Source organism: Megascapheus bottae, chromosome 10, assembly GCF_031878675.1.
Source record: "Megascapheus bottae isolate mThoBot1 chromosome 10, mThoBot2.hap1, whole genome shotgun sequence".
NCBI lineage: Eukaryota > Metazoa > Chordata > Mammalia > Rodentia > Geomyidae > Megascapheus > Megascapheus bottae.
In genome coordinates this window covers 34,749,135-34,776,500 of record NC_143518.1, presented here as the reverse complement: position 1 = coordinate 34,776,500, position 27,366 = coordinate 34,749,135, and the positions used below count along the sequence as shown (strand labels likewise).

Sequence of the window (27,366 nt, the reverse complement as noted above, 5' to 3'; positions counted from 1 at the left end):
GGGATAGTGCCCAGCCCCTGAGCTCCTTTGAGAGTGCAAGCCCCATGACTGACCAAAAAAAAGTATTGCAACTCCTCCATATATCACTTTTATAGCAATTACAAAATTTGGGGCAAAAAGGCAGTTATACTTTGGATGAAAATGGGAGGGGAAAACTGGAAGTGAATGAGGAAAGGAGTGACTTTTCCAAAAAGAAATGTGCTCATTACCTGACTTACGTTACTGTGACTTCTCTGTACATCATCTTTAAAATAATAAAATAAATAAGCATTTATTACAAAACTTGCTTTTTGACATTTTAAAATGAAAGTTGACATGATGTATTTCTCAATTCCAAGGCTATTATCTGACACGCTCATCAAAAGTGGCTCAGTGAAAAACTACTCTCACATCTCCAGCAGCCATGAATCACTCATCCTCGGGGCCTTTAATCCACATCTGTTCCACCTTGTCCTCCAACTGTAACACAGAACTGTAAACATTAAAAATCTCAGTTTCACTGAACCACTTTATAATCACCTCTTTTATGTTCATGTGGATATTATTGCCTCTGGGGAGAAAAAGTACTGGTGTGTGTCCTTCAACTAATGGTTTAATTTTTCTTCTTTTTAGATCCTTAATAGAAAACATAATTCAGTTAGGAATTCCTAGGTAGGAATTCAAAATAGGTCAAAGTAGAACCCAGCATCCTCCAAAGTATTACTTAGGCTGGGTACTGGGGGTGGTGGTACATACCTATGATCCCAGTACTAGGAAGACTAAGGCAGAAGAGTCATGAGTTCAAGGCCAGCCCAAGCTAGTGATGTGACCCTGCCTCAAATCAAATAGATTTGGGGAAATATGGTAGATGGAAAATTGAAATTTAAAGACACAAAAGGGTCCAAATGGGGAGGTAGGAAGCAATGACAATTAGGCTAATATTGCTATTCCTTCTCTAAACTATTACTAAAGTAATTCTTCAAATTACTTGAAATTGCCCCCACCCACCTCTAGGTAGATGGGGGGGGATGGGAGGGCCACTACTGAGCTTAAACTCAGGGCTTGGGGGCTAACTCTGAGCTTCTTTGCCCAAGGCTAGGGCTCTACCATTGGAGCCACAACTCCACTTTCAGCTTGTTTGGTGGTTAAATGGGGCTAAGGTTCTCATGGCCTTTCCTACCCATGCTGAACTTCAAACTGTGATCCTCAGACCACAGCATACTGATTAGTTAGAATTACAGATATGAGCCATCAGCACTTAGGAAGATATTTTCTTATTTGGACAAAGAAGGAGCCCAAGAGACATCCACAGACTTCATTTCCCCAATTCCTTATGAAAGAAAGCTTTGATAAACCAAATGTTTATTTCCAGCAACATCCAGCTAATACAAGCACACAGAAACTCAATCTCATTGAAGAGCTAAGAAACCCTCCAACATACAACCCAGTTTCAGCTAAGACCCCATGCACACACACACGTGCACATAAACATACACATACACACACACACACACACACACACACACACACACACACACACACCACTCACACAGCTCAGCAAAGAGCCAAGAGTAATACATACATCCCCACAGGCCTGCAGACATCTGCAAAGGGTCTGTCTAGTTGTTCTAGCCAAAGGAAGGCTGATGGCTACCCACTCCAGCTTTTTCATTACTTTAGTAGTCTGAAATCTTCTTTGCTCCTCATCTCCTGAATGTTGACCATGCTTTCCCATGTTCCTATGGATAAGAGTCTACTTGTGTTCAGAAGGAAGGAGCAGAAGGTTCCTCATGGTTCCTCATGGTGCTCTTCATGGAGAGATGACTGAGTGGGCTCCCGAGATGGAGGAGACAATGTTGTCACCAAACACTTCAGCTGCTCTTCTCTGCAGACCCCACTGGAGAACAGCCCTGGACACCAGTCCTCATTATGGGAAGAGAGAGCCTGACAATTAGGCTCAAATCCTTATTCAATGGTCTCCACCGGCCAGGTAGTGGTTTGTTCAATGTCTACAGGCACACCCAGAACTCCTGCCTGATCCCTCGTGGGCATGGGGGATGGGCATTTTGAACCACTCAGCAGTGGCAAAAAGAAGGAAGGCACGCATTGGTGATGTTATTAAAATCACATCCTAACTAAGATAAAGTGGGGATGGGGTTCTAAAGGACATGTAAGGCAGCCTGTGAAGGCACTGACATCAGGGGCTCGAGTCCGGTAGCACCTGAGTGTGACAAGCAGAGAGGAGCTGAACTGGGTCACACCAGGAAGGACGAGGTCTGTTTGAATTCCCCCTGGGGAAATGAGAGAATGTCCAGTCAACACTTGGTGCTCTGTAGCTAATCAACACTAACAAACACATATAATAAACACAGCCTAAAAACCCTTTGGCTTTAGCCAAGGCCTCCCTTCCCCAAGGCGAGCAAACTCACGTCACTTCGAGCAGTCGGTTGACTGTAGATCACCTTCTTGGTGGAAGCGCTGCAGACAAGCCAGAAGATGGAAGTGCTTAGGCCCTAGACATCCATTAACCCCACCTGGTCAATCCTAGAGGCCAGAGCTAAGAGCTTTTGTAAAAGTTAAGAGTGCTCAGCAGGAAGTGAGAAGAGGAAGACAAGACAGGCTCAGGGTCAACAAGAATAGAGATCCAGCTGGGAGCCTATAATCCTAGCTACTTAAGGATGACAGTTATGATGATCCTGGTTCAAAGTTAGGCAGAGCAATGTAGGGAGAGATTCTTATCTCCAGCTAACCAGCAAGAAGCTAGAAGCAAAGCTGTGGTTCAAGTGGTAGAACATCAACCTTGAAGAAAAAAAGCTAAGGGGCAGAGCCCAGACCCAGAGTTCAAGCCCCAGTACAGCAAGAAAAAAAGAGCAGAAATCAGCTCCACCTCCAATCCCTCTCCACACACACACACAAGGAGACCCCATCCCAGTTTCAAACCAGACATCCATGTTCTTATCTTCAACGAACCCCAGGGCAGCTGCTCACTCACCCTTTTTTTGCTCCTGAAAGAGGGAGAAAAAAAAAAAAAGAGAGAGACACCATGCATTTTAGCAGGACAATACATCACAGCATGGGTAGATGGGGAAATGGTGACAGACAGCACTCAATACACGTTTGACAAGTCACTTGGGCTCCCTGGGAAGAGGATGCCAGCATACAGGGCATTGTATTGGGGTACATATTCCGATGTACCCATAAACCCTGACTTGAACTGGGGACAATACAAAGGAAAGCCTCCACGGGCAAATACTTACTGTAAAAGTAGCCTCGACTATAGGCAAACCAGATGCCAAAAATCAAGACTCCAAGAAGAATCAGTGTCACTAGGACAGCTGCCACAATGGCTCCCACATTCATTTCCACTGTGAGACACAAACAAGATGTCAGGGGCCCAGATGCCAGGGGTGGATGAAAAGCAATGCCATGCCATCCCAGCTCTGAGTTCAAATCCCAGCCACACTGTCCCTCACCAGCTTCCATGTGTGCACTATCGGACAGCATGGCTATCCCATAGCCGTTGCGGGCCTCACACTTGTACTCTCCAGTATCAGAGGCCGTAACAGGATCAAAGATCTGAAAAGAAAGAAAACAGGGGGGAGGGTAATGGGTACCAAGACATGTGAAAGGGTATCAATGTATGTGAATTAATGTACCTTCTATCTGGCAAATATCATGTAACCCTTTTACTAATTACAATAAAAAAAAAAAAAAAAAAAAGAAAACAGATAGGCTTTGGTTTAAAGAAGCCAAGTTATGTATCTTCTAAGTCTCCTGTCCCTAAGTCCAAGTTCACTTTGTTACTTGTTCCTCCTCCCTACCTTCAGGGGCTCTAAATGTATGCCCCCCCCCACCTTCCACCTTCCCTTCTTTCATACCAGCTCCCCCGTCTCGGGATTCAGGGTGTAGGAGGAGTTGCTGAAGGCACGGTTCTGGGTGGGATCCAGGGGCATTTGGATCCCATTCCTGAACCAGTAGTATTGAGAAGGTGGGGATCCATCTTGTTCTGAACAAGTCAGCACAGCCCGGTTCCCAATGGTGGCAGAGGAGGGGAGGGCTAATGTAGGCTTGGATGGAGGCACTAGGATGGAAGACAAGGAGAGAAGGCACTGAACATATGGGCAAACAGGGTCACACAAGTGAAGTCACAGACGAGGATAATACCTTATTTAACGAGCTCTAAAACTCCACCCACCCGGCCAGGTGCTGGTGGCTCATGCCTGTAATCCTAGCTACTCAGGAGGCTGAGATCTGAGGATCACAGTTGGAAGCCAGTCCGGTCAGGGAAATCTGGGAGACTTATCTCCAATAAACTACTCATGTCTCCAATAAACCCACTCAGAAAGAGCTGGAAGTGGTTGCTGTGGCTCACGTGGCCTTGGGCAAAAGAATCTCAGGGACAGTACCCAGGCCTGAGTTTAATCCCCAGGACCAGTATATAAAAAACAAAAAAATTTTTTAATCCATCCACTCCCTCCCCCTCCCCCGTCCCAACCCTGTTTTTGTTGTTGTTGTTATTGTTGTTGTTGTTGTTTTGCCAGTCCTGGAGATTGAACTCAGGGGCTGGGTACTATCTCTGAGTTTCTTTTACTCAAATCTAGCACTCTATCACTTGAGCAACAGTGACACTTCTGGCTTTTTCTCTTTATGTGCTACTGAGGAATAAAACCTAGGCCTTTATGCATTCCAGGCAAGCACTCTACCACTAAGTCATATTCCCAGCCCCTCACTCCCCCTCCCCCTTTCTCTAGTGCCAGTACTAGGGCTTAAACTCAAGTCCTGGGTGCTATCCTGCTGTCCTCTTATCTTCTTCTCACAAGGCTAGCACCCTATTTCATGAGCCACAGCTTCACTTCTGCTTTGCTGGTAACTAATCAGAGATGAAAGTACAGGGATTTACCTGTGTGGGCTGTCTTTGACAGTGACTCTCGATCACAGCCCACTTAACATCTAGGATTTATAAGCTACCTGCAACCAGCTAAGCATTTATTTGTCCTTACTCCTTAGTTTTCAGTTACCCAGGTTGTCACTTCCTGCACTGGGACTCAAAACAATCTCTATTTGCGAACATTCTTAGCATCAAGGAGCTCTAAGCTTGACAAAGTCTGCTACCAATTAGTAGTGCTGGGGTTTGAACTCAGGACCTCTTCATTTGCTCAGTTTGCTTGCTTGGCTGGTGCTCTACCACTTGAGCCAAGCCTCCAGCCCAGCTGGTTATTTTGGAGATGGAGTCATGTAGACTTTCCTGCCCAGGCTGACTTTGAACTACAATCTACCACATCTCAGCTTGAGCATCTAGAATTATAGTTATAAGCCGCCAGCACCCAGCTGCTATGGGCTTTCTTTTTTATCTTTTTTAAGGGACACAGCCCAGTCTAGGCCCACACAGAAATCAGATGACACCTACCAACTACAAGGAGCTGGATGGTGACTTCCCCATAGTTATTGCCATTGTCTTCGGTGACCATACAAGTATACATCCCACTGTCTTTCCGAGTCACAGATTTGAAGGTGATGCCATCCGGTGAGAAGGTAACTCGGTCTTCATAGGATGCTACCAGAAGGAAGCAGGGGCAGAGCCAGGGTGAATTAGAGAGCTAAGAGACACTGATGAAAGTGACACCCAAGGTACAGGAGTGTTCCCCCAGTGTAAGAAGGGAACAGGGAGGTGGTGGAGCCCTGAGCAGTCAGAATGCGTGCCCCACCCCCGGAATCCAGGGGAGGCCAAGGGCCCCACAATCTCAGCAAACAGGAAGAAGGAGGGGAAACTCACCTGTGATTTTGCTGTTGTAGCAAATGAGCCTGGTGGTGTCACCTTGGACAAACTTCCACTCCACGCGGGGATTGGAGAAGCCAGAGTAGGAGCAGGACAACTTGACGGCTATCCACAGGAGCAAAAATGAGAGGGAGGAAGGAGCAGCCCAAACCCCGGGCTGGACTGCGGGTGCACCCACCCACGGCTCTGCCCACAGGTGTGGAGCCTGCATGCCCTCACACCACCCTGGCCCACCCTGCCCACTCCACAGCTCCACCCCACTCACGGTTATTCTGAGGAACTCGAACTAAAGTCTCCGAAGTGTACACCGTACCCTTGCTGAGCACCAGCGGACCTGAGGAGAAGGAAAGGAGACCCCATCAGAAGGGAACAGAGACCACCAGAGAGGGGGAATAGACCCAGCAAAGGGGCTGAAATCCTAAGGTGAAGAGAAAGCAGAGCTCCTCCCAGCTTAGTTCTCCCATTCTCTGGCCCTTATCTTGTGAACAAAGGTAGCTGTGGTACTCACTGGACACTATGTTGAAAATAAACTCCACAACTTGAGGGGAGAGGGGGATCAGAAGGGAAAACAGGGTGACACTGTTCAAAAAAGAAATGTACCCAATACCAACTTATGTAACTGTAACTCCTCTGTATATCCCTCTACAATAAGAATTTTAAAATAAAATCCACCAGGTGTGGTGGCTCACGCTAGCTACTCAGGAGGCTGAGATCTGAGAATCAAGGTTCAAAGCCAGCCCAGGCACTAAAGTCTGTGAGACTCTTATCTCCAATTAACCACCAGGAAACTGGAAGTGTTGCTGTGGCTCCAGGAGTAGGGCGGTAGCCTTGAGCTGAGGAGCTCAGGGACAACGTAGAGGACCAGAGTTCAAGCCCCACGACCGAAACATAAACCCAAGTACGTAGACATAAAAATGTAAGACTCTATAGACATAATGTTTTATTACACAGATTATTATGTATCTATGACATACAAACCCTCAGCCTAATTTTAATTATGTTCTAAAATCTAAGAGCCAGTGATTGTATATAGATTCCCTTCTTGAATACTTGTTTGTTAAACACATCATTTGAAATATGCTGTAAAAATCAATGTTAATAAATTCTTTAAATAAAAGAAATAATAATAATAGGGCCGGGAGTTTGGCCTAGTGGTAGAGTGCTTGCCTAGCATGCACGAAGACCGGGGTTCGATTCCTTGGTACCACATACTTAGAAAAAGCCAGAAGTGGTGCTGAGGCTCAAGTGGTAGTTCTAGCCTTGAGAAAAATCCAAGGACGGTCCTCAGGCCCTGAGCTTAAACCCAGGATTGGCCAAAAAAATTAATTAATTAATAATAATAATAATAATTAGAAACCAAAAAGTGTTTTATAGCAGTATGGCAGGCCAATACTACTAAGCAATGGAAACAACACATTGCTTTTAAATTTGCATTCTTTCATTTTACATCATTTCTTCCATGGCTCCAATTATCTAAGTAAATTCCTATTGGTTCAAGGGCAGCTTCCAGAAAGACATTTCATGATTTTGAGAACGCTTCCCAAGAAAAGACTGCAGCCAGTCTTCCTTCTGGAAGGAAGCCAACAAGCTGAAGGCAAAGTGAGGAGGGGAGGGAAAGACCTGTAATGAGGATAAAAATAATTCTTGACATTTGTGGAACATCTGGTGCTTTTTAAAGTATTTTCATATACATTATATTTTTTGAGCCTTGGAACAAGCATGACATATCAGCAGGACAAGTATTATTATCCTAATGTTACACAAGAAATTCAGAATATAGGAAGCAAAGCAACAGGCTTAAGAGCACATAGCTAGCTCTGAGCTGGTGCTTAGATTGGCCATTCGAATCTTTTTTTTTTTTAACTCAGGGCCTGAACACTATCCTTGGGCTTTCCTCAAGGCTAGTGCTCTACCACTGGAGTCACAGTACCACCTCCAGCTTTTCTATATATGTGATATCAAGGAATCGAACCCAGGTCTTCGTGCAAGCACTCTACCAGTAGTCCAAATCCCCAGCCATTGCAATCTTCCAAATAAAGAAAGAAGGTGCTGTGAAGTGGGGCAAACAGTAAGCATCAGAGAGCCAAATAAATAATGGGGGACACACAAGAGGAAACACATAAGACACAGAAGACAGAATGATACATCACTAAGGTAGAAGAGGCCCAAATCTACCAAATTAAAACTAGTGCTGGAAGTCAGTGCCGTGGCTCACACCTGTAATCACAGAAACAGGATGTCCAGGCCAGGCAGTAAACTAGGGGCAGTGGAAAGCACCTGAGGGCCCAGCTGCGATGAGCATGAGACTAAAAGAAGAGGAAGGCACCAGGGCAAAACCACCAAAGATCTAAAAGATAATCCAGCCACAGCCTAAAGAAAAACAGGGCTCAAATGGCAGAGGGCATCTCTAGCAAGCTGAAGGCCCTCAAGTTCAAAATCCCAGTACCAGTCAGGCACAGAGGTTCATGCTTGTAATCCTAGCTACTCGAGAGACTAGGATTTGGAAGCCAGACCCAGCAGAAAAGTTTAAAAGATTCCATCTGGTGAGTGCCAGCTATCAACAAAAAAATTGAGTTAGAATTCAGGGTGCTGAGTTCAGGCCCTGGTTTGCTGGTTTATTCAATCTCTCCCTCCCTCCCTCCCTCCCTCCTTCTCTCTCTCTCTCTCTCTCTCTCTCTCTCTCTCTCACACACACACACACACACACACACACACACACACACACACACAATTCTATACATTGCCTCAAATTTAGCTCAAAAAGTATGATTTTAGTTGTAGGTTTAAATAAATGCATAAAGATGTGTAATGCTATTATAACTGTTAACATTTTCCTTTATTTCTGTGCTTATATAACTGAATATAGTTCTTAGAGGCCCTGAGGCTCTTATTCATTTGAAATGTGATACAAATGGTCTCCAAAGTCCTTTAGTTTTCCTCTCCACACTTCTTGGCACTACTGTTTAGACTGCTTTTATGTACATTTATTTGTGTTATTTGTCATAACACTGTAAATTAGTGCAGATAAGTACAATATTTTTTGGGGGGGGGAGTTGTCATGGGGCTGAAACTCAGGGCCTATGCACTATCCCTGAGCTCTTTTGGTCAAGGCTGTATACCACAGGACCACAGCTGGTTTTGAACCGTAATCCTCAGATCTCAGCCTCCTGAGTAGCTAGGATTACAGGCATCAACACCAGTGCCCAGCAAGTAGAGTACTTTTACATATATTTTATTTTAAGCTGATAGGACAGTATGAATTGGTCCAGATAAGTAGTATTCCTCTCACTTTATAGATAAAAAAAAAAATTAACTGTCTCAAAGGTTAAGCAATGAAAGCTGGACTTGGCTCACGCCTGCAATCCTGGCTACTTCGGAGGCTGAGATCTGAGGATCAAGGCACCAAGCCAGCCCAGGCACAAAAGGACCTGAGATTCTTATCTCCAATTAACCTCTAGAAGATGGGAAGTGGGACTTGGCTCAAGGGTAAAATAGTAGCCTAGGGCTGAAGAGCTCCGGGACAACGCCCAGGCCCAGGAGTAGGGTGGTAGCCTTGAGGTGAAGAGCTCAGGGGCAGTGCCCAGGCCAATTCAAGCCCCATGACCCACCAAAAAAAAAAAAAACAAAAAAAGTTAAGTGATGGACTGGCCTTAGAATTTATAGCAAGGAGGGAGGGGGTGGGGGGAAGGGAAACAGGGACAAAAACATGAGAAAGGATAGCATTGTTTGTGAAGTGATGCACCTTCTACCTGGCGAATGTAATGTAACCCTTCTATTAACTACGATAAAAAATATATTTAAAAAAGAAATTACAGCAAGGAATAGGCTAAACTCCTCTACAGACTCCTATATTCTGTTTTCCTGTCTTCTTTCCTTCCTTCCTTCCTCCTCCTTTCTTTCTTTGCTTTTGAGACAGTTTCTTATTATATACCCTAGACTGGCCATGAACTTGATTGAGATCCCCCTGCTTCAGCCTCTTATGTACATGAGCCATTTACACATCTTGTTTTCCCCCACTATTAGGGGTTTAAATCAGAGCCTCGTGTTGGTTATTCAGGCAACACCACATGAGCCACATCCCCAGCCTCTACTACATATTTTTTAGGCAGATTCTCAAGTTTCTGCCCAAGCTTGCCTGAATGTAGATCATCATATTTCCACCTACTGAGTAGCTAGCTGAGGCAACCATGCCCATCTATTGGTCAAGATGGGGTTATAAGAGCTTTTTGACTCAATTGGCCTCAAACTATGATCCTCCCAATCTCCCCCTCCTAAACTGCCAGGATTGCAGATATACCACTTTATAAGGGAAAAAAAAAAAAAAGCAAGGTGTCAGTGGCTCACGCTTAAAATCTAGCTACCTAGAAGGTTGAGATCTGAGGATCCCAGTTCAAAGCCAGCCAGGGCACTAAAGTCCGTCACTAAAGTCCATGAAACTCATCTCCAGTTAGAAAACCAGAAGTGGTGCTGTGGCTCAAGGAGTAGAGTGACAGCATTGAGCTGAAGAGCTCAGGGACAGCACCCAGGCCCAGAGTTCAAGCCCATGACCAGAGCGGGGAGGGAGAAGAAGACTAAAAGACTTCCTGTCCCAATGGCTGGGAGCACTGCCAACACAAGGCTCCCAGGTATGGGCCCTCAGTGAGGAGAGGAAGAACTTTGTTGTCTACAGGTGCAGCCAGAACTCAATGTGGCAGGAGAGGTGAACTGGAAAGCCCCAGCTGTGTCTGCCAGCCTTGGACAATTCTGTTGGGCCTCCCCAGAACCCTTTGTGGGGCAAGCCAAGGCCCCATTTGGGACTATAGCTCATCTCAATCTCTCCCTCTGGCCACTCTTGTTTTCCTGCTTCTCCTCTCCACAGGTGCAGATCTGAGAGTGCTGCCTAATAAATGTCTTGTATGATAATTGATATCTCAGAGTAAGCTTCCCAAGAACCCAACCTGTGACATCACCCGGATAGCAAGCAACATCTAATTAAACTAAGAATTAGCTTCTGAAGTACGCACTCATAAATCACAATGTATAAATTTTATGGTTAGTCTCTATTTCTCCTGACTTTGCCTAAAGTTCTTTTTTCAGTCCTCTGAGATCATCAAATGTAAAACACATTCAGGAATTAGAGCTGGGCTACAGACACACTGCTCTTCTTACTAATCCCAACTGCCATTACCTAACCTACTCTGGAATCCTATTAAAAACAACAACATATACAGGTATCTCTACCTCATTGTCTACCCACTTCTATCTGAGGCAAGACTTCCTGTCTGCTCTGGCCCACCAGGACCATTGCTCAAAAGTGTCCTGTGACAATCACCTCATGAGTCCCCGCCTGCCTCCTATTCATCACCACAGCCCTCCTGGACCAGTTTCCCCTGCTCATTCCTGGACACACTTCTGGAACCAGAGTCCTAAACTCAGATCCTAGCTCTCTGTGTGTCCCTTGGGCAGGCCATTTAGCCACTTTGAACCCAGTTTGTTCATCTAGGGATGAAAACCATTTCTATATCAAAGTGCAGGTAAAACAAACTAATACAAATAAAATGCTTAGCACACCAAATATGTACCATATTTCCTTTTACTGAGCCAGTAGAGGGGCTTGAACTCAGGGTCTTGCATTCTTTTTTGCTCATGGTTGGTGCTCTATTTTATGAGCCATAGCTCTACTTTCCAGCTTTTTTGCTGGTTATCTGGAGATAAGAGTCTCACAAACTTCTTTGCACATTTGACTTGAAACAGGATCCTCCGATCTCAGCCTCCTGAATAAAGAGGATTCTAGGTGCAAGCATCATTGACTGGCTGTACTTTCTTATCATCATCTACCTCTAGAGCTTTCTGTATAGATTTCTCATGTTTGCTTTGAAGTATTTTTTAGCATTTATTTTGGTACTAATGGAGTTGGAACTCAGGGCCTCAAGCTTGTTAGATATGGACTTTACCATTTAGCCCAGTCAGACTCCTGGTCCTCCACTGAGATGTCTACATAAACTATAAATAATATCTGAAGCATACATTTATTCCAGCCCACTAAAACTGTCCCTCCTCTGATACTGTAACTGCCTTAGGAAGGCTGTTTCTCTAGAACCTTTATGATTCCATGGTTTATGGAAAGCAAGAGACTCACCTTCCTGGAAAACCATTGATATCAGAGGAGACAGTTTCCCTGCCAATTCTCTTCATTGATTTTTATGTATTTTCCCTTGTCTCATCATGTTCACTATGGTAAACTCAGACCTATATTTGCCATATTATACATACACATACAAATGTCTTCCTAATGCACATGTTAAGCCAAAATAGAAAGAAATGTCATCGTTTCCATTCACTTATAGGGTTCACTTATTTTTCATATTGAGTTTGTATGTGTGCACATATGTGCATGAATGCATGTACTAGGGCTTGAAACAGGACCTGCCACTGTCCCTTAGTCTTTTCACCAGAGCTAGACCTCTACCACCTGAGACATAGCTCCACTTGCTAGTTAATTGGAGATATGAGATAACAGCCTCACAGACTTTGCTGCCTATGCTGGCTTGAAACCATGATACTTACATCTCAGCCTCCAAAGTAGCGGGAATACAGGAAAGAACCACTGGTGCCCAGCTGTTTGGCACTTCTTTTATTTGTGTTCTGTTTTGGTTTCTTACAGATTTATTATGTGGCCCAAGCTCATCTTGACCTCATAATCCTGCTTCAGCATCCCAAGTGCTGGGATTACAGGCGTGCCACTGAATCCAGCTCACTGACCTTCACAATAAGAAAAGCCAGAAAGGGAAGTGGCGCTGTGGCTCAGGGGTAGAGCACTAACCTTGAGCTGAAGAGCTCAAGGACAGCACCCAGGCCCGGAGTTCAAGCCCCACGACCGACAAAATTTTAAAAAATAAATAAATAAAAAGAAAGAAAGAAAAGACAGAAAGTTTAGACTGTTGGCCTGCTCAGGTTTGTGGTCCCTGAACAGAAAATCCATCCTCCATCCCACTGCCAGATGAAAAGCTGTTATTGAGCAGTTTGTACACATCAGACACTATCAGATGCACATAATATGTACAATCATTTATCCCTACAACAACCTGAAGAGGTGGGTGATAGTATTGTCTTTTTTTTCCTTTATATTATTATCTTTAAGTAGCTGTACAAAGGAGTTGACCTTTAATAGTTTATGTTGATGAGGGTCACCCTTTCAACATTCTCGTGCATCCCTCCCCTACCCACCTCTTGCCTTACTCTTCTTAATTTTGTAGGCTATGCATTGGATTCTTGCCTGCATTCTCCACCTTGTCTTCATTTGTCTACCCTTTTCCACTTGACGCCACCCCACCCCTCTGGAGTACCCACTTCCTAGTATTTTATTTTGCTGAACTTTTATTTTTGCCATTTGAAGGAATCACAACATTTGAGATCTCCATTGAATCTACCATATTTCAGTTAATATATTTGTAGACACTTGTACACCACCCAATGTATTTACTTATAAATTTATCAGGTAAGGGGGGTGTGGGGGGGGAGGGTAATGGGTACCAAGACATGTGAAAGGGTATCAATGTAAGTGAATTAATGCACCTTCTATCTGGCAAATATCATGTAACCCTTTTATTAATTACAATAAAAAATATATTTAAAAAATTTATAAGCTAAATCTAGCTTTATACATATAAAACATGCATTCTTTGTCTCCCACTGGGCCTAACTTACTTGACTTAACACAATTTTTCTAGGTCTTTCCATTTCTTTACAAGTAGTACAATATCATTCTTTCTAATAGAAGAGTAAAATTCTATTTTGTATAGACCACATTTCCTTGATTCATTAATCTACTGAGGGATCTAGACTGATTCCTCACTATGATGAATAGTGTTGTAATAAACCTGGTTGTGCTGTGGCTTTACTGTATCCTGGTTTAAAATCTTTTGGGTAAATGCCCAAGTGAGGAAATGCTAGATAATAGGATAGCTTTTTTTTTTTGGCCAGTCTTGGGACTTGAATTCCAGGCCTGGGCACTGTTCTTAGATACTTTTTGCTCAAAGCTAGTGCTCTGCCACTTGAGCCACAGTGCCACTTCTGGCTTTTTCTGTGTATGTGGTACTAGGGAACCCAGGTCTTCATGCATGCTAGGCCAGCACTCTACCACTAGGCCACACTCCTGGCCCCATAGGATAGTTTTATGTTTAATTTTTTGAAGAACCTCCACACTGCTTTCCAGAGTGGCTGAACAAGTTCAGATTCCTACCCACAGTGTATTAGGGTTCCCTTTTGGTTACATCCTTGCCAGAATCTGTTATTGTTTGTATTCTTGATAATGGCCATTCTAATTGGGTCACTTCTATTTGGAGGGGAAGCGGGTAGAGCAGGTTAACTGGGGCTTGCACTGAGAGTCTTACACTCTCACTTGGCTTTTTCACCTAAGGCTGGTACTCTATCATTTGAGCCATATTTCTATTTCTGGCTTTTTGCAGGTTATCTGGAGATAAGAGTCTCAGTGTCTGGTGCTGGTAACTCATGCCTGTATTCCTAGCTACTCAGAAGGCGGAGATCTGTTGATGATGGTTCAAAGCCAGCCTGGACAGAAAAGTCCTTGTGAGACTCTGATCTTCAATTAACCACACACAAACCAGAAGTGGGACTGTGGTTCAAGGGGTAGTATGCTAGCCTTCAGCAAAAGAGCTCAGGAACAACACTCAGACCCTGAATTCAGCCTCCAGTCTCAGCCTCCACAGAAGCTATGATTCCTTATGAGCCACCATGCCCAGCCATCCCCTTTTCCTTAAGTGCTGAGGTAGACAGCAGTTAAGACACCTATTGGATGGCAAATAGTGCAAATAGTGGTAGAGATTCAAACCAAACAGTCTGACTACAGAATCTTTTGCCATAGTAAAAGCCTTCCTAAAAAGAAAAATCTGACCTATTCTGAGCTTTTGAAGATTCCACATTGTGTAAGATAGAATGTAGGGTTGGTTTTTGGTTTTTTGTTTTCCAATAAAGAAAGTTCTAGCGCTGGCTGGCATGTGATAAGATTACCATCTTCTCACCCAGTCTACTGTTGTAATTTACATTACACGATACAAAAGTACTTGTACTGACCAGCAAAGATAGCATTTCACAATCTCAGTCTTAGCTCTGTTATTTCTATGGTGTAGCACACTTTCCCCCCTCTTTATCAGGCTGGTGCCTCTTCTTCCAAATTATTTTCCAGGAAATGAACTACCACACCTCAATCCTTACCTAAAAGCTTAGGGTCCTTTCCTAGGCTGTCATTATCCGGTGCAAAACACTGTGAAAGCACTTCCCACATTACAATGACATCATTGTAAATACGTATGTCTCCCCTACCAGACAGAAAACTTCCAGGGAACACAAATCATGTGTTATTTATTATTCTAAGTACTCAACCCTTAGCATGATGCGTAGAACAAGCTGACATGCAATGAATGTTTGCTGATCCATGCAGAGTATTAACAAATCAGGTCACAGCAGAGGATCTACTTTAATATCTACTAGTTAAGGTTTATCCAACAAAGATAAACTCAATTTTTAAACTGACAGATGAGGCATGATCCAATGCAGAAAGGAAAAAGAAAAAGAAAAAAAGCTTGATTTAAAGTCCAATTTCCTTACAATTCTAATGGGGGGGAGGGGCAGGCCTGGGCCTGTACTTGACCTTTTTTGCACAAGGCTAACAAGCACTCTACCAGCTACACCTCTGGCTTTTCTGCGTAGTTACTTGGCTAGGAGTGTCTTGTGTGCTCTCCTGGACCCACTGGCTTCACACTCTGATCCTTAGATCTCAGCTTCCTCAGTAGCTATGTTACAGGCAAGAACCACTAATGCCCAGCTTCTGCATCTGTTTTTGTTTTCTTTCCCTCCAGCATCTTTTTTTTTTTTTTTTTTTGCCAGTCCTGGGCTTGAGCTCAGGGCCTGAGCACTGTCCTTGGACTTTCTCAAGGCTAGAGCTCTACCACTTGAGCCTCAGCTCCACTTCCGGCTTTTTTCTATGTATGTGGTACCGAGGAATCGAACCCGGGTCTTCATGCATGCTAGGCAAGCACTTTAACCACTAGGCCAAACTCCCGGCCCCAGCATCTTTTTTTTAAGTGTTCAATGTTTATTTCCAGAAAATAAAATTAAGAGCCAGGCACTGGTGGCTCACACCTGCAATCCCAGCTACTCAGGGGCCTGAGATCTGAGGATCGCAGTTCGAATATGTCAAGGAAAGGAGACTGTCACCGATTAACCACCAGAAAGCCAGAAGTGGCACTGTGGCTCAAGTGATAGAGCACTAATCTTGAGCAAAAGAACTCCGGGAGAAGACCAAGCCCCACTTCCCCAAAGTTTGAGCTTCATAACTGATTCCCCCCCCCCAAAAAAAAAACTCTATTAACCCCCTCAAACTTAAGTTTTATGACATTTTCTAATTGCCTTTAAATCTGCTTGCTTTAAAACAAAATTTAGCCAGGTGCCAGTGGCTTATGCCTGTAATCCTAGCTACTCAAGAAGCTGAAATCTGAGGTTCATGGTTCAAAGCCAGCCCAATCACAAAAGTCCATGAGACTCTTGTCTCCAATTAACCACCAGAAAACAATGTGGTGCTGTGGCTCAAGTAGTAGAGCACTTGAGCTGAAGAGTTCAGGGATAGGGCCCAGGCCCACAGTTCAAGCCTCATGGAAGAGAGAGAGTGGGAGTGGTGAGGGGAGAGAACAAAATTTAAGTTCTCTGTGCATGGCAATTCCCACTTGCTACTTTACAAACAAGACTGATCTCTGCTCCCAAACAGTCTATAGGTGTTACCTGTACAAAGCCAAGACTGTTTTCTGCAGGCAGAATGATTGTGTACCCACAGATCTCTAGGAAAGGAAACAGGGTCAAAAGTCAAAAAAAGGCCAGGCAACAGTTGGCAATGATTCATGCCCATAATCCTAGCTGGTCACTCAAGAAGCTGAAATCTGAGGATCAAGGTTCAAAGCCAGTCCAAACAGACAAATCTATGAAGCTCTTATCTGCAGTTAACTACCAAAAAGCCAAAAGTGTGGCTCAAATGGTAGAAAGCCAGGCTTGGGCAGAAAAGCCAAGCAAGAGCACCAGGCCCTGAGTTCAAGCCCAAGGAAAAGTGGGAGGAAAAGTTCTAACATGGTAGCAAAAATTCGGAGCAAGCTATGATCTTCTGTTCCAAGTCAGTAGAAAGAATGGGTAAGAGTTAGAGAAGTGTTAAGGGGAACCCACTAAAGACTCATAGTCACAGCACCCCTTGGCTACTGAAGAGGAAAGCCAGTACAAAAACCTTTGCCCTCTTATCCCCAAAGAGCATGTCTGTATCATTCAGAAAGTTCTGTTTGCTAGGAGCTGGGGACAAGTATAAACTGATGGCTTACACTTGTCATCCTAGCTTCTTGGGAGCTAAGAACAGGAGGATCATAATCTGAGGTCATTCTAGGCAGAAAAGCCCATCTCCATCTCAGCGGAAGAAACTGGCCATGGTGCCTGTCATCCTAGCGGTGCCAGGAAGCCTAAAATAAGCAGATCAAGGTCCGGGCACAGTCAAGCACCAATGACTCCCACCTGTAAGCCAACCTAAGCAACAGTACACTAGCCTCCATCTCTCCAATTAGCCAGCAAAAAGCTGGGAAAACAGTGTGGTAGAGTACAAGGTGAGCAAGCAAGCCAGTTCAAACCCTGGAAAACAGATGAGTACGGCAAGGCCCTGAGTTAAAACCCAATTACAACAACAAAAAAGTCATGATTCTGGACTCTTATCTCCAAATAACCAGCAAAAAGCCAGAAGTAGAGGTATGGCTCAAGTAAAGTATCAGCCTTGAGTGAAAAAGCTAAGGAATAAGTGGCTAGGCCCAGAGTTCAAGCTCAGTACCAGTGCAGACAAAAAGTAAACAGAAGGCATGGTGACATGCATAATGAAAGGATCAACATAAGCCTTGAGGACCAGTACAAAGATTATGCCACGCCCTTAATTCATCATATCTTACCTCCAACCATACATTACTGAGTATGCCCAAGAAAATCATTGAACAATGCCAACTAACATCTTATTTTCTAATACTCACTATGTACTAAACACTCCAAGGCCTGTAGTCATCAAACTCCTTTAAAATCTTGCAAAATATGTTGTCATAGACACTAGGAACACTTTCATCTTACACATGAGTTAATGGGATGCAGATGTTTAATGATTTGTTCAAGGTCACAAACAAAGCTAGTAGATGGCCGAGTTAAGATTGTAACTAATCTAACCTATTTCCTGTATGTGATACTGTAGCAACTACCACAACAATGCCAATGCTGTCTTACTCTTTTTAGCCTTAAGCTTTAAATGGAAACATACACAGACATTTGAGGAGAAAATATCTTCTTTTAGGCCAGGAGTTTGGCCTAGTGGTAGAGTGCTTGCCTAGCATGCACGAAGACCCCTCAGTGGTAAAATCAAGTAACAGATGAGAATGAAATGTGACACTATATCATCAAGATGTTAGACAGGCCTGGTATGAGCTCCAAAGGACAAAGGAGTGAGGAAGCCTAAAAAAAATCTTCAGCAAGACTTCATTTCAACAAGTAAACCACGCCTAGACTTCTAGCTATGTGAGAGGCATAAGTAGGAGGAACACAGTCCAAGGGTGGCCCTAAGCAAAATCATGAGATCCTATGAGGGAAAACAATGAACTAAAGCAAAAAAGGACTAGAGGTATGATTCGAGTAGTAGCAAATGTGAGGGGAAAAAGGCCGGGCCACATTGGCTTACACCTGTAATCCTAGCTACTCGAGAGGCTGAGCTCTATGGGTTGGTTCAAAGCCAGCCCAACAGGATTATCCATGAGACTCTTATCTTCAATTAGCCACCAAAAAACTGCAAGTAGCATAGTGGCTCAAAGTGGTAAAGCACTAGCCTTGAGTGAAAAAGCTCAGAGACAGCACCCAGGCCCCGAGTTCGAGCCCCACAACTAAAAAAATAAATGAACAAACAAAAATTCTGGAGAGCATATGTGAGTCTGATAAATTATAGGAAGAAAATGAGCAGAAGGAAACCAGAGCTTAAGTTAGCTTAGATACTAATTGAGACCAGCAATAAAGAAGGAAGAGAGAACCACACAGGGGATGGGAGTATATAGAAGAGAAAATGAGTTGGAAAAAGAGAAGGGGAGACGGCAAAAAAAAAAAAAAAAAAAATCAATAAAAATAACAAGGAATGGCCAGGCATGGTAGCTCACACCTATAATCCTAGCTACTCAGGAGACTGAGATCTGAGGATCAAGGTTCAAAGCCAGCCTGGGCACAAAAGGACCTGAGACTCTTATCTCCAATTAACCTGTAGAAAATGAAAAGATGGGCTTGGCTCAAGAGTAGGGCAATAGCCTTGGGCTCAAGAGCTCAGGGACAGCCCCTAGGCCAAGTTCAAGCACCATGACCCACAAAATAAAAAAATAAAGGGCCCGGAGTTTGGCCTAGTGATAGAGTGCTTGCCTAGCATACATGAAGACCCTGGTTTGATTCCTTGGTAACACCTACATAGAAAAAAACTGGAAATGGCACTGAGGCTCAAGTGGTAGAGCTCTAGCCTTAAGAAAGTCCAAGGACAATGCTCAGGCCCTGAGCTCAAGCCCAGGACTGGCAAATAAATAAATAAATAAATAACAAGGAATGAACAGCTAAATCACATTTTCACAAGAGACAGGACAGTTTTTCAAAAAAGAGTTGGTGGTACACACTCCCTCCCTTTTCTTCAGAAGGTACATGCCAAAATACTTCATGAATGCTTGAACCTTCAGCACTGCACCCCTGTGTTTCCTCCTAGACATACCTATGCTAAAATGTAATGTATAAATAAAAAAATAATTTAAAAAAGGTTCACAACAGACAGGTATAGAGGTGCACACATTCGAATTCCAGCATGTGGGAAGCAGAGGCAGGAGAATCACAGCACAAGCTATACAATGAGACCTACTCTCAAAAACAAAACAATAACAAAAACTAATAACACTAACCCAGAATAAAATAGGGCAATTTTAGTAATACGCAATAATAAAAGTTATTTCACACTCATAGTGCTGGGAATGAGCTCCATAAAATTCACAGTGGTATACACCTGCAATCCCAGCTACATGGGGGGCAAAGATCAAGGGAATCAAAGTTCAAGGATAGGCCCAGAAAAAAAAAGTTTTCCCAAGTTGGGCATCAGTAACTTACACCTATCATACTAGCTACTCTGGAGGTTGAGATCCAAGGATGGTAGTTCAAGCCCAGCCAAAAAAGAGCAAGATTCCATCTCTAATTAATAAGCAAAATGCCAGACTGAAGGCAAAGTGGTAGAGTACCTGTCTGGCAAGCACAAGCAAAGGCCCCAAGTTGAGGCCCCAGTACTGGGGTGGGGAGAACCAAAAATAAGGAGACTATCACATAAATCTGTAGCACTGATATAATTCCTGCAAAACATCATGTATTTGAATAACAATAAAACACGTGGCAAAATGATCATTTCTTTCAAAACGATCGTAATTCAAGTGATAGAGCACTTGTCTAGAAACCAACCATGAGACCCTGTTTCCAATCCCTACCACTGGAAAAAGGAGGGGTGGGTAATGCTTAACCATGTATGTCTCTCTTCTTTATGCTGTAGAAATGAAAGGAAGACTAAGTTCCCTGCCTTGAATTCTAGGCAGGCTCCTGTGATTGCCAAAGAGGAGCAGCAGGGGTGCCATAGACATAGAGCACTCATATTAGAGTCTAATACACACTTTCCCTTTCTTTTTCTTCTTTTTTTATTAAGCACAGAGTCTCGCTATGTAGCACAGGCTGGCCTCCAATCCTCCTGCCTCAACCTCCTGGGTGCTAGGATACAGCCACCATGCCCAACTTAAAATTACTTTTTTCCTGTGTATGCTCCCAAAACATTTTGTGCCCTTTTTCTCCTTCCTTCCTTCTTTCCTTCCTTCCTTTCTTCTTGTAACAGTACTGAGTTTTGAACAAGACCTATACTTGCTGGGCAGGCATTTTTGCCACTTGTCACCCATACCCCCCACCCTTTTTGCTTCTTTGAATATCGTCCTGCATTTTACCAGGGCTGACGTCACTGTGATCCATCTACGATGCTTCCCACTTACCAAGGACTATAAGCCTCACCTTACTCTGTGAGATATGCTAATTTATCTCATAACTTATGCCCAGGCAATCTTGTAACCCTGCAGTCTTCTGCAGTCTCGTAGGCTACAGGTGTGTCCTGTCACGCCCAGTGCTTTCCTGATAATCCTTGGCACCCTGCTTGGCATTCCACTTGGCAAACATATCTGGAGTTCCTGGGGGATCTGAGAAGTCACAGCATTGACTCCTCCCCAGCTCTTAGCTTGCACTTGCTTAGCTAGAGCTGCCCACCTCCACCTACACAGAGGCATTACTGAAGGAGGGAGTATCAGGTTTAGAGACCTCAGGCACTAGCCAGGCATGGTGGCTCATGCCTGTAATCCTAGCTACTCAGGAGGCTGAGATCTGAGGATCAAGGTTCAAAGCCAGCCTGGGCACAAAAGGACCTGAGACTCTTATCTCCAGTTAACCTCTAGAAAATGGAAGTGGGGCTTGGCTTAAGGGTAGGGTGGTAGCCTTGAGCTGCAGAGCTCTGGGATAACACTCAGGCTCAGGGGTAGGTCAATAGCCTTGAGCTGAAGAGCTCTGGGACAGCACCCAGGCAGAGATCAAGCCCCATGACCCACAAAAAAAAAAAAAAAAAAAAGAAAAGAGAGACCTCAAGCACTGAACACAACCACCAAAAAGTATACCTCATTTCCAACTCACAACAGAAGGCTATTTCCTTCCACCCTTTGTTTTCTCTGCATATCCTGTTAACAATTTGAATTTTCCTAAGTTGCTTCTGCACTATGAGTTTGTTTGAACTTTTTTTCTTACAGAAGGAAGGAAAAGGAGGGAAGGCAGCTAGGAAACTTCTTGGTTTTCACTAAGAATGGTATCCAACTTTTCCATCTGGGCATATGAACTTGAGAGAACTTCTCCAGCTGTTAAAAAAAAAAAAAACCAACCCACTAGTTTCCTATGCCTAATTTGCCTCTTGCTAATACTCTGGCCTGCTCTGATTCTGGACCACAGCTGACTTTCACAGCAACCCCCAAAATCTCCAGCACAGTGCTTAGAACACACTAATGTGCCAGCGTTTGTGACATTAACAAATGAATTTGATGTTTCAATACAGTACAACCAGTCCCTGGACCCGTTTGCCAGGCTCACCCATTCCTCTCTACCATATAACCTTCAGACTAAACTAAGCCCTAGAGTTAATGTACTGGTCTCAGCAAAGACCAGAGGGCAATTAGGCCCAGGAAAGAGACACACAGAGCTGGCAGACACTTTGTGGACAATGGAATGGGTCAGATACAATACGTGCCCGCGAGCTCAACTACAGGTCTGACCATGTTTAAACAGCCACCATTGTATTGGCTACACTTGGAGTGCAGGTGATGGAGCTGGCTGGGCCCTGTAACATGGCCAGCTAAAGACTGTACAATGGGACAGGAGGACTTTCACTTAGTCCCTGCCTCCTGCTCCCTCAGCAGACTTTCCAGTTCTACCTGCTTAGCCCCCTCCCCCCCAACTCCCCATTGCATGGGAAGATCATGCCTTCCCACAAAGGCCCCACTCCAGGGACCTGGCATCAAACTTCCTGCTAGCCATCTGCTTCCTCCTGCCCTACCCCCACAGTGAAAAACAAATGACACCAGCTGGACTTTAGACAGAAACCCTGCTTATCGGGAAGTCCCAGGCAGATGGAAGTCTGGGTTTTCTGTGCCTGGAAAACCACAACATTGGCCACTCACACTGTTTCCTTCTCACAGTGCTAGAAAAGTTCTTCCACAATTTATCATTGCCCTGGTCATCCATGTCTTTCCTGAATCTGGGAAAAGGGAAGTCAGTTTGAGTTCAGAGACCCACCCCCAAGTTAATGCTGAAAAACAAGCAATTCCCTAACCTATCACAGAATATCTAGTATTTCAAGTAAGGGGTAGGTGTCAGCCACCACCATGAGTAGTTACCCCTTTGAACTCCAGCTGATCGGGAGAGGGGGGCTATTAAAGTGAATCCAAGGCCATGAGTCCTAAAACACAGCAATGGCCTCCAGGATATGTTAAGTAAAATAAACAAGATGCAATCTAATATATACATATGTTTCTTTTTGTATAAAAAGATAGGGAAATGAGGTGTGTGTGTGTGTGTGTGTGTAGGTGTGTGTATCTCATAAAACTGTATGGCAAAACATTGGAAAGATACATAAACTGGGAGGGGGAAAGAATAATAAGAACAGAGTGCCGGGGAGATGCTCCGCCCCTTTACAATATTCTAAATCTCAAACTCTTGTCTACTAATTTATTCCAAACAATCTGAAAAATCACAGCAGCTCTATCCTAAACCAGAACAAGGCTGGAGATCCCAGACAAACCCCCAGTTACAAAGGAGCTAAAGACTGAAGTGAAAGCATTTCAGAGCCAAGAGGAACCTCCTGAAATCATCAGCACTCATTTCCTCCTTCCAGCAGCACTGCGCACTAGTCGCTAGCTCCAACAGAACAACTTCTTTGTGGAAGTAGAGGGAAGGAAAGTAGGGGTGATTCACCAATCTGCCCTTTTGGAGGCAAGTCCCAAGTTAGAAATGTTTCAGAGCTTGAGTCAGAAACAGCAGGAAACACCAAGACTCAAGATTGACAAACCCCACAGGTAAGTAAGGGCAGCAGTGAAAAAGCCAGGGTCCCAACCTGAGTTTGCCTTCCTTATAGCTATACTGAAAGTTAACCCATCTACCTACTAGCCACTACACCTGTGCTAAGCAGAAATGCCTCTCCAGCCTGTGCTCTCGCTCCCTCATACATTCTCTCTCCTCTTCCTCCCCCCCCCCTCTCTTTCTTCCCCTATACTATGCTCTCACTTAGCTTTTTCCACTCAAGGATAATGCTCTACCATATGAGCCACACTTTCTTTTCTGACTTTTGCTGGTTAATTAAAATTTTAAAGATTCATGTATTTCCTGCAGGAGCTACCTCCAACCTCAATCTTCAGAGCACAGTCTCGTGAAGAACTAGGATTAGAGGCATGAGCCACCAGCGCCTGGTGGTGCAGGGTCTTAGGTACAGATTCACTATGGCTCACTAGTTTCACTCTTCCAAACCCAACTCCCCCAATATGTCTCCCCTTCCCTGCCTACTATGTCCCCCAGTCTGGTGTAGGTCCTTCCTCCATGATGGCAGAGCCCAAAGTGAGGGGCAGTCCTCAAGGGAAGGAAGAATGCACAACAATTTGTAAGTGCTTCAGACTCAAAACCCATTTGGAACATCCCTGCTTCCTCTGACCTGCTGCTCTTTAAGGACAGCATTCTTCCATCCTCACAAAATCCAAAGCTACCCAACAATCACCTTTTCCTGAATATGGAAAGGAGCTATTATTCCCCACGGATCCTTGTGACCAGGATAAGACAAGTATTATTACTTCTGTTTTATAGATGAAGAGACTGAGAGACTAGCCCAAAGCCATACACAAGACAGAGAAGGGAGACAATGACAGGGTGGCCTGGCTCCCATTTTGAGCCTCATTTGCACTAACCAAATCACTCTTCTCCCCTAAGTCTATCTTGATTTAAAAGCTGCAAACAAGACCCTCGATAGCATGGATGTGACACTTCCTCAAGAACCACTGGCCTCACCCACACAAAATCACCTCCGGATCCCTTTCAAACCACAGGTGCTTGAGTTTTCAGTATGGAGTACCACACAAGGCCAGAACAACCATGACTGTCCCTGGTATTTCTAAGATTTAGACAAAAGTAAAATAAGCAAAGGAGGAAAAGAAGGGATTCAGAGGGAACAGGGAAATGGATAGGTGGAATGCAAAAGAAAAGTGAGAAGGAGGCAGAATCTGGTGGAAAAGAAAAAAAAATGAAATGACAAAGACAATAGATTCTGAAGCAAATAGTTCTTGTGCCTGATATGCTGGATCCATGTGTAGAAACAAGAAAAAAGAGAGAAAAGCAAAGGTAATAAAAATAGAATATTTTTTTTTTTGTAAAGGAAAGCACAGGAAAGAAGGGAGAAAAGAAAAGACTTTGGTTTCCAGGTTCCACCCTCTAGTCAGTGAGGAAACGTCATTTCCCTTCTTTAGACTCATTTCCTTATCTGGACAATACAGAGAATTTTAACTGCCAGTGGTCTAGTCCACCCCAAGTGTTTGCTTTTGTGTTAAGGGTCAGAGGAATGGTCTATTTAGGGTACGGAATCTCCTTCTACATTTCAAAAACACCACAAAATGAAGTGTTTTGATAAGACACCAATATTGATTACCATGAGTCCTGAAATAAAAACCGGGAAGGAAGCAGATTCACTAGAACATATTCTACTACAACTATCCACTGAAGTGTGTGTACAAACAATTCAGAAGTAAACATGACATGAAATCACCAGAAAATTAGACAGATAAGTATCCAGGTGCTGACACGGGTTGACTAAAGCCCAAACCAACTTTCCACACTCAGCCTCACACAAACACACCTAGAGCCACAGGCATGCCCCAGCAAGTGAGCCTCATTGTTCGACGGGAAAGGGAGTTTACTGAGGAAACAAGAACTCCCATGCCCGGCCAGGGGGAGGGCAGGGTTCTGGCTCCGAGGAGAGTCTAGCCAACCAACAGACCCATCCTCCCCAGGGGAAGAGTCATTGGGTCAACAACATTTCTTAAGGACTTCGCGGTCGTCATCCCAGAAAAGGAATTCTGAATGCTACGCTGGGAGAAATTCCAGTTTCACTCCACTTCAGACTTTGCACCTGGCCACTTTTCCCGGGGCGTTTGCCCTGGTTTCAGGGCAACCCAGAGGCCCCACTCTGCAGAAGCCAGGGAAGATTCCCACCCCATCTCTCACCCCGCCCTGCCCCCCACCAGCTTCCCCCCGATTATCCGCCGGGAGCCCGGAAAACCCCAGGGGTGAGAGGCTCTGGCTGGTCCGCGGGAGTCGGAAGGGCAGGATGGCCCTTCCCAAGTGATGTGGAGGAGGGAAGTGGCTGTGTAGGTAGGTGTGATGGAGGGGTCCCGCCTTTCGCAGTAAATGGAGGAGGGGTCGCCACTCACGGCGTGGGGGAGGGGAGCCGGCGACTCTCCAGGGCTGGGGGAGGGGAAGAGAAGGAAGGCTCCTAGGCCGGGGTGGAAGAATACGGTGAGCTGAAGCAGGTAGGAGTTGTGGACTCCTCCCCTCCCGCGGGCCTGGGGCCGGGGCAGCGCCTCCCTCCCTCCTGGGACCTGACCTACCGACACTCTGGGAACTTACACAAGATCACTGAGGTGAAGAACAGCAACCGATGCCTCCCAGCTTTCGCCTGGATCCCCATCCCGACCGAATCCCAGACAGGAGAATCCGCCGCCCCAGTCCTGGAAACCAGACAACTCAACAACCTGCAGCCGCAGCAGCGGGGGGGACTGCGGACTCCAGCCGCCAGGTCTAGCCCCGCCCGGGCCCGCCCTCTGCGTCCGATTGGCCAATCCTCGACCCTGCGCACGTGCTGATTCGCTCAGGGATCCGCCCTTCCACGGAGGGGGCAGCACCGCCGCCAGGTGCAGCCCTTTCCACCCCGCCCCTTCTTCCCGGGTACAGACTTCTGATTGGCCCGGAGGATGGTCGCGTAGGGAAATGAATTCCTCACCTTAGGCAGGTAAGGGCTCCTGATTGGACGGGTGGCGGTCCCGAAGCAGGCACGTCCTGCCTGGCCCGGGTCTAACCTGCAGCTGCGGGCGACCTCGTCGGTTTGCCCCCGGAGGTCAGGCCGGGTCCTGGAGCTGGGAACCCGCTCTGAGCTCAGAACTCGGTGTTGCTCCACCCTCCCCCGGGGGCGGCCGCTGGTTCTCAGAAAAACCTCGCCCCTGACCTGATCTGAAGGCTGAATCTGACCGAGCGAGGGGGCGGTGTCCGCTGGGCAGGCGGATACCCCTCGCAGGAAACCCCAAACAGGACTGTTTGCCCTGTAAATCCCAAACTGGACAGATGGGACCATCAATCCCCCACAGGACAGGACAAAGAAATTCCACGGGAGAGCCTCACACTAGAATGTACACAAAACGAAAACGCCCCACACGCCCCGCTCCTGGCGTCTCCGACCCTCTGCAGCCATGGTGAAAGCCTGTCCGGCTTCCTCTCTGCCTTCTTTGTCTCCTCTCGTCCTCTTGATCTTCCCTAACACCTGGGACCATGTGACTCAGCCACACTGGGTAGGTTACGTTTTGTGTTGTTTGAATGGAAATTGCTTGGTCTCATTGCCTAACCCGTGAAAAATAAACATTATTAGGAGAGGGTGGAAAGATACCTAAACACCCCCCCACACACACACACACACAACCAGGTTCTCTGTCCATCCCACTAGAAACTTTTACGGACTTTGAGAGAGCTGTAGGAGCGGAGGAGTGCTGAAGTCCAGTGGAGAAGGCAGAATTGTACAAAACACACCCAGATAATAATGTTCTACAAACATCCCTGGCAGGCAGTGAGTGACTAAGTCCTGTGCACACGTCTGATCTGTTAGCCGAGCCATAAATGTCAGAATTACTGTTCTTCACATTGTGACTAATGGTTGGGTGCTGACTGTGACTCCT

At 45.1% G+C, this 27,366-nt stretch overlaps 1 protein-coding gene across 1 annotated transcript; it reads right to left on the bottom strand.

Moving 5' to 3' along the window:
• Nucleotides 1-1,324: 1,324 nt before the first annotated feature.
• Nucleotides 1,325-26,212, bottom strand: F11r (F11 receptor). The gene is made up of 10 exons (XM_090340652.1): nt 26,051-26,212; nt 6,021-6,089; nt 5,753-5,860; nt 5,387-5,533; nt 3,858-4,060; nt 3,453-3,555; nt 3,237-3,344; nt 2,972-2,984; nt 2,409-2,457; nt 1,325-2,270 (listed from the first exon to the last, which is right to left on the bottom strand). Exons 1-10 carry the CDS (start codon nt 26,109-26,111, stop codon nt 2,235-2,237), a joined length of 897 nt encoding a protein of 298 aa, XP_090196778.1. The 5' UTR covers nt 26,112-26,212; the 3' UTR covers nt 1,325-2,234.
• Between the last annotated feature and the right edge of the window lie 1,154 nt (nt 26,213-27,366).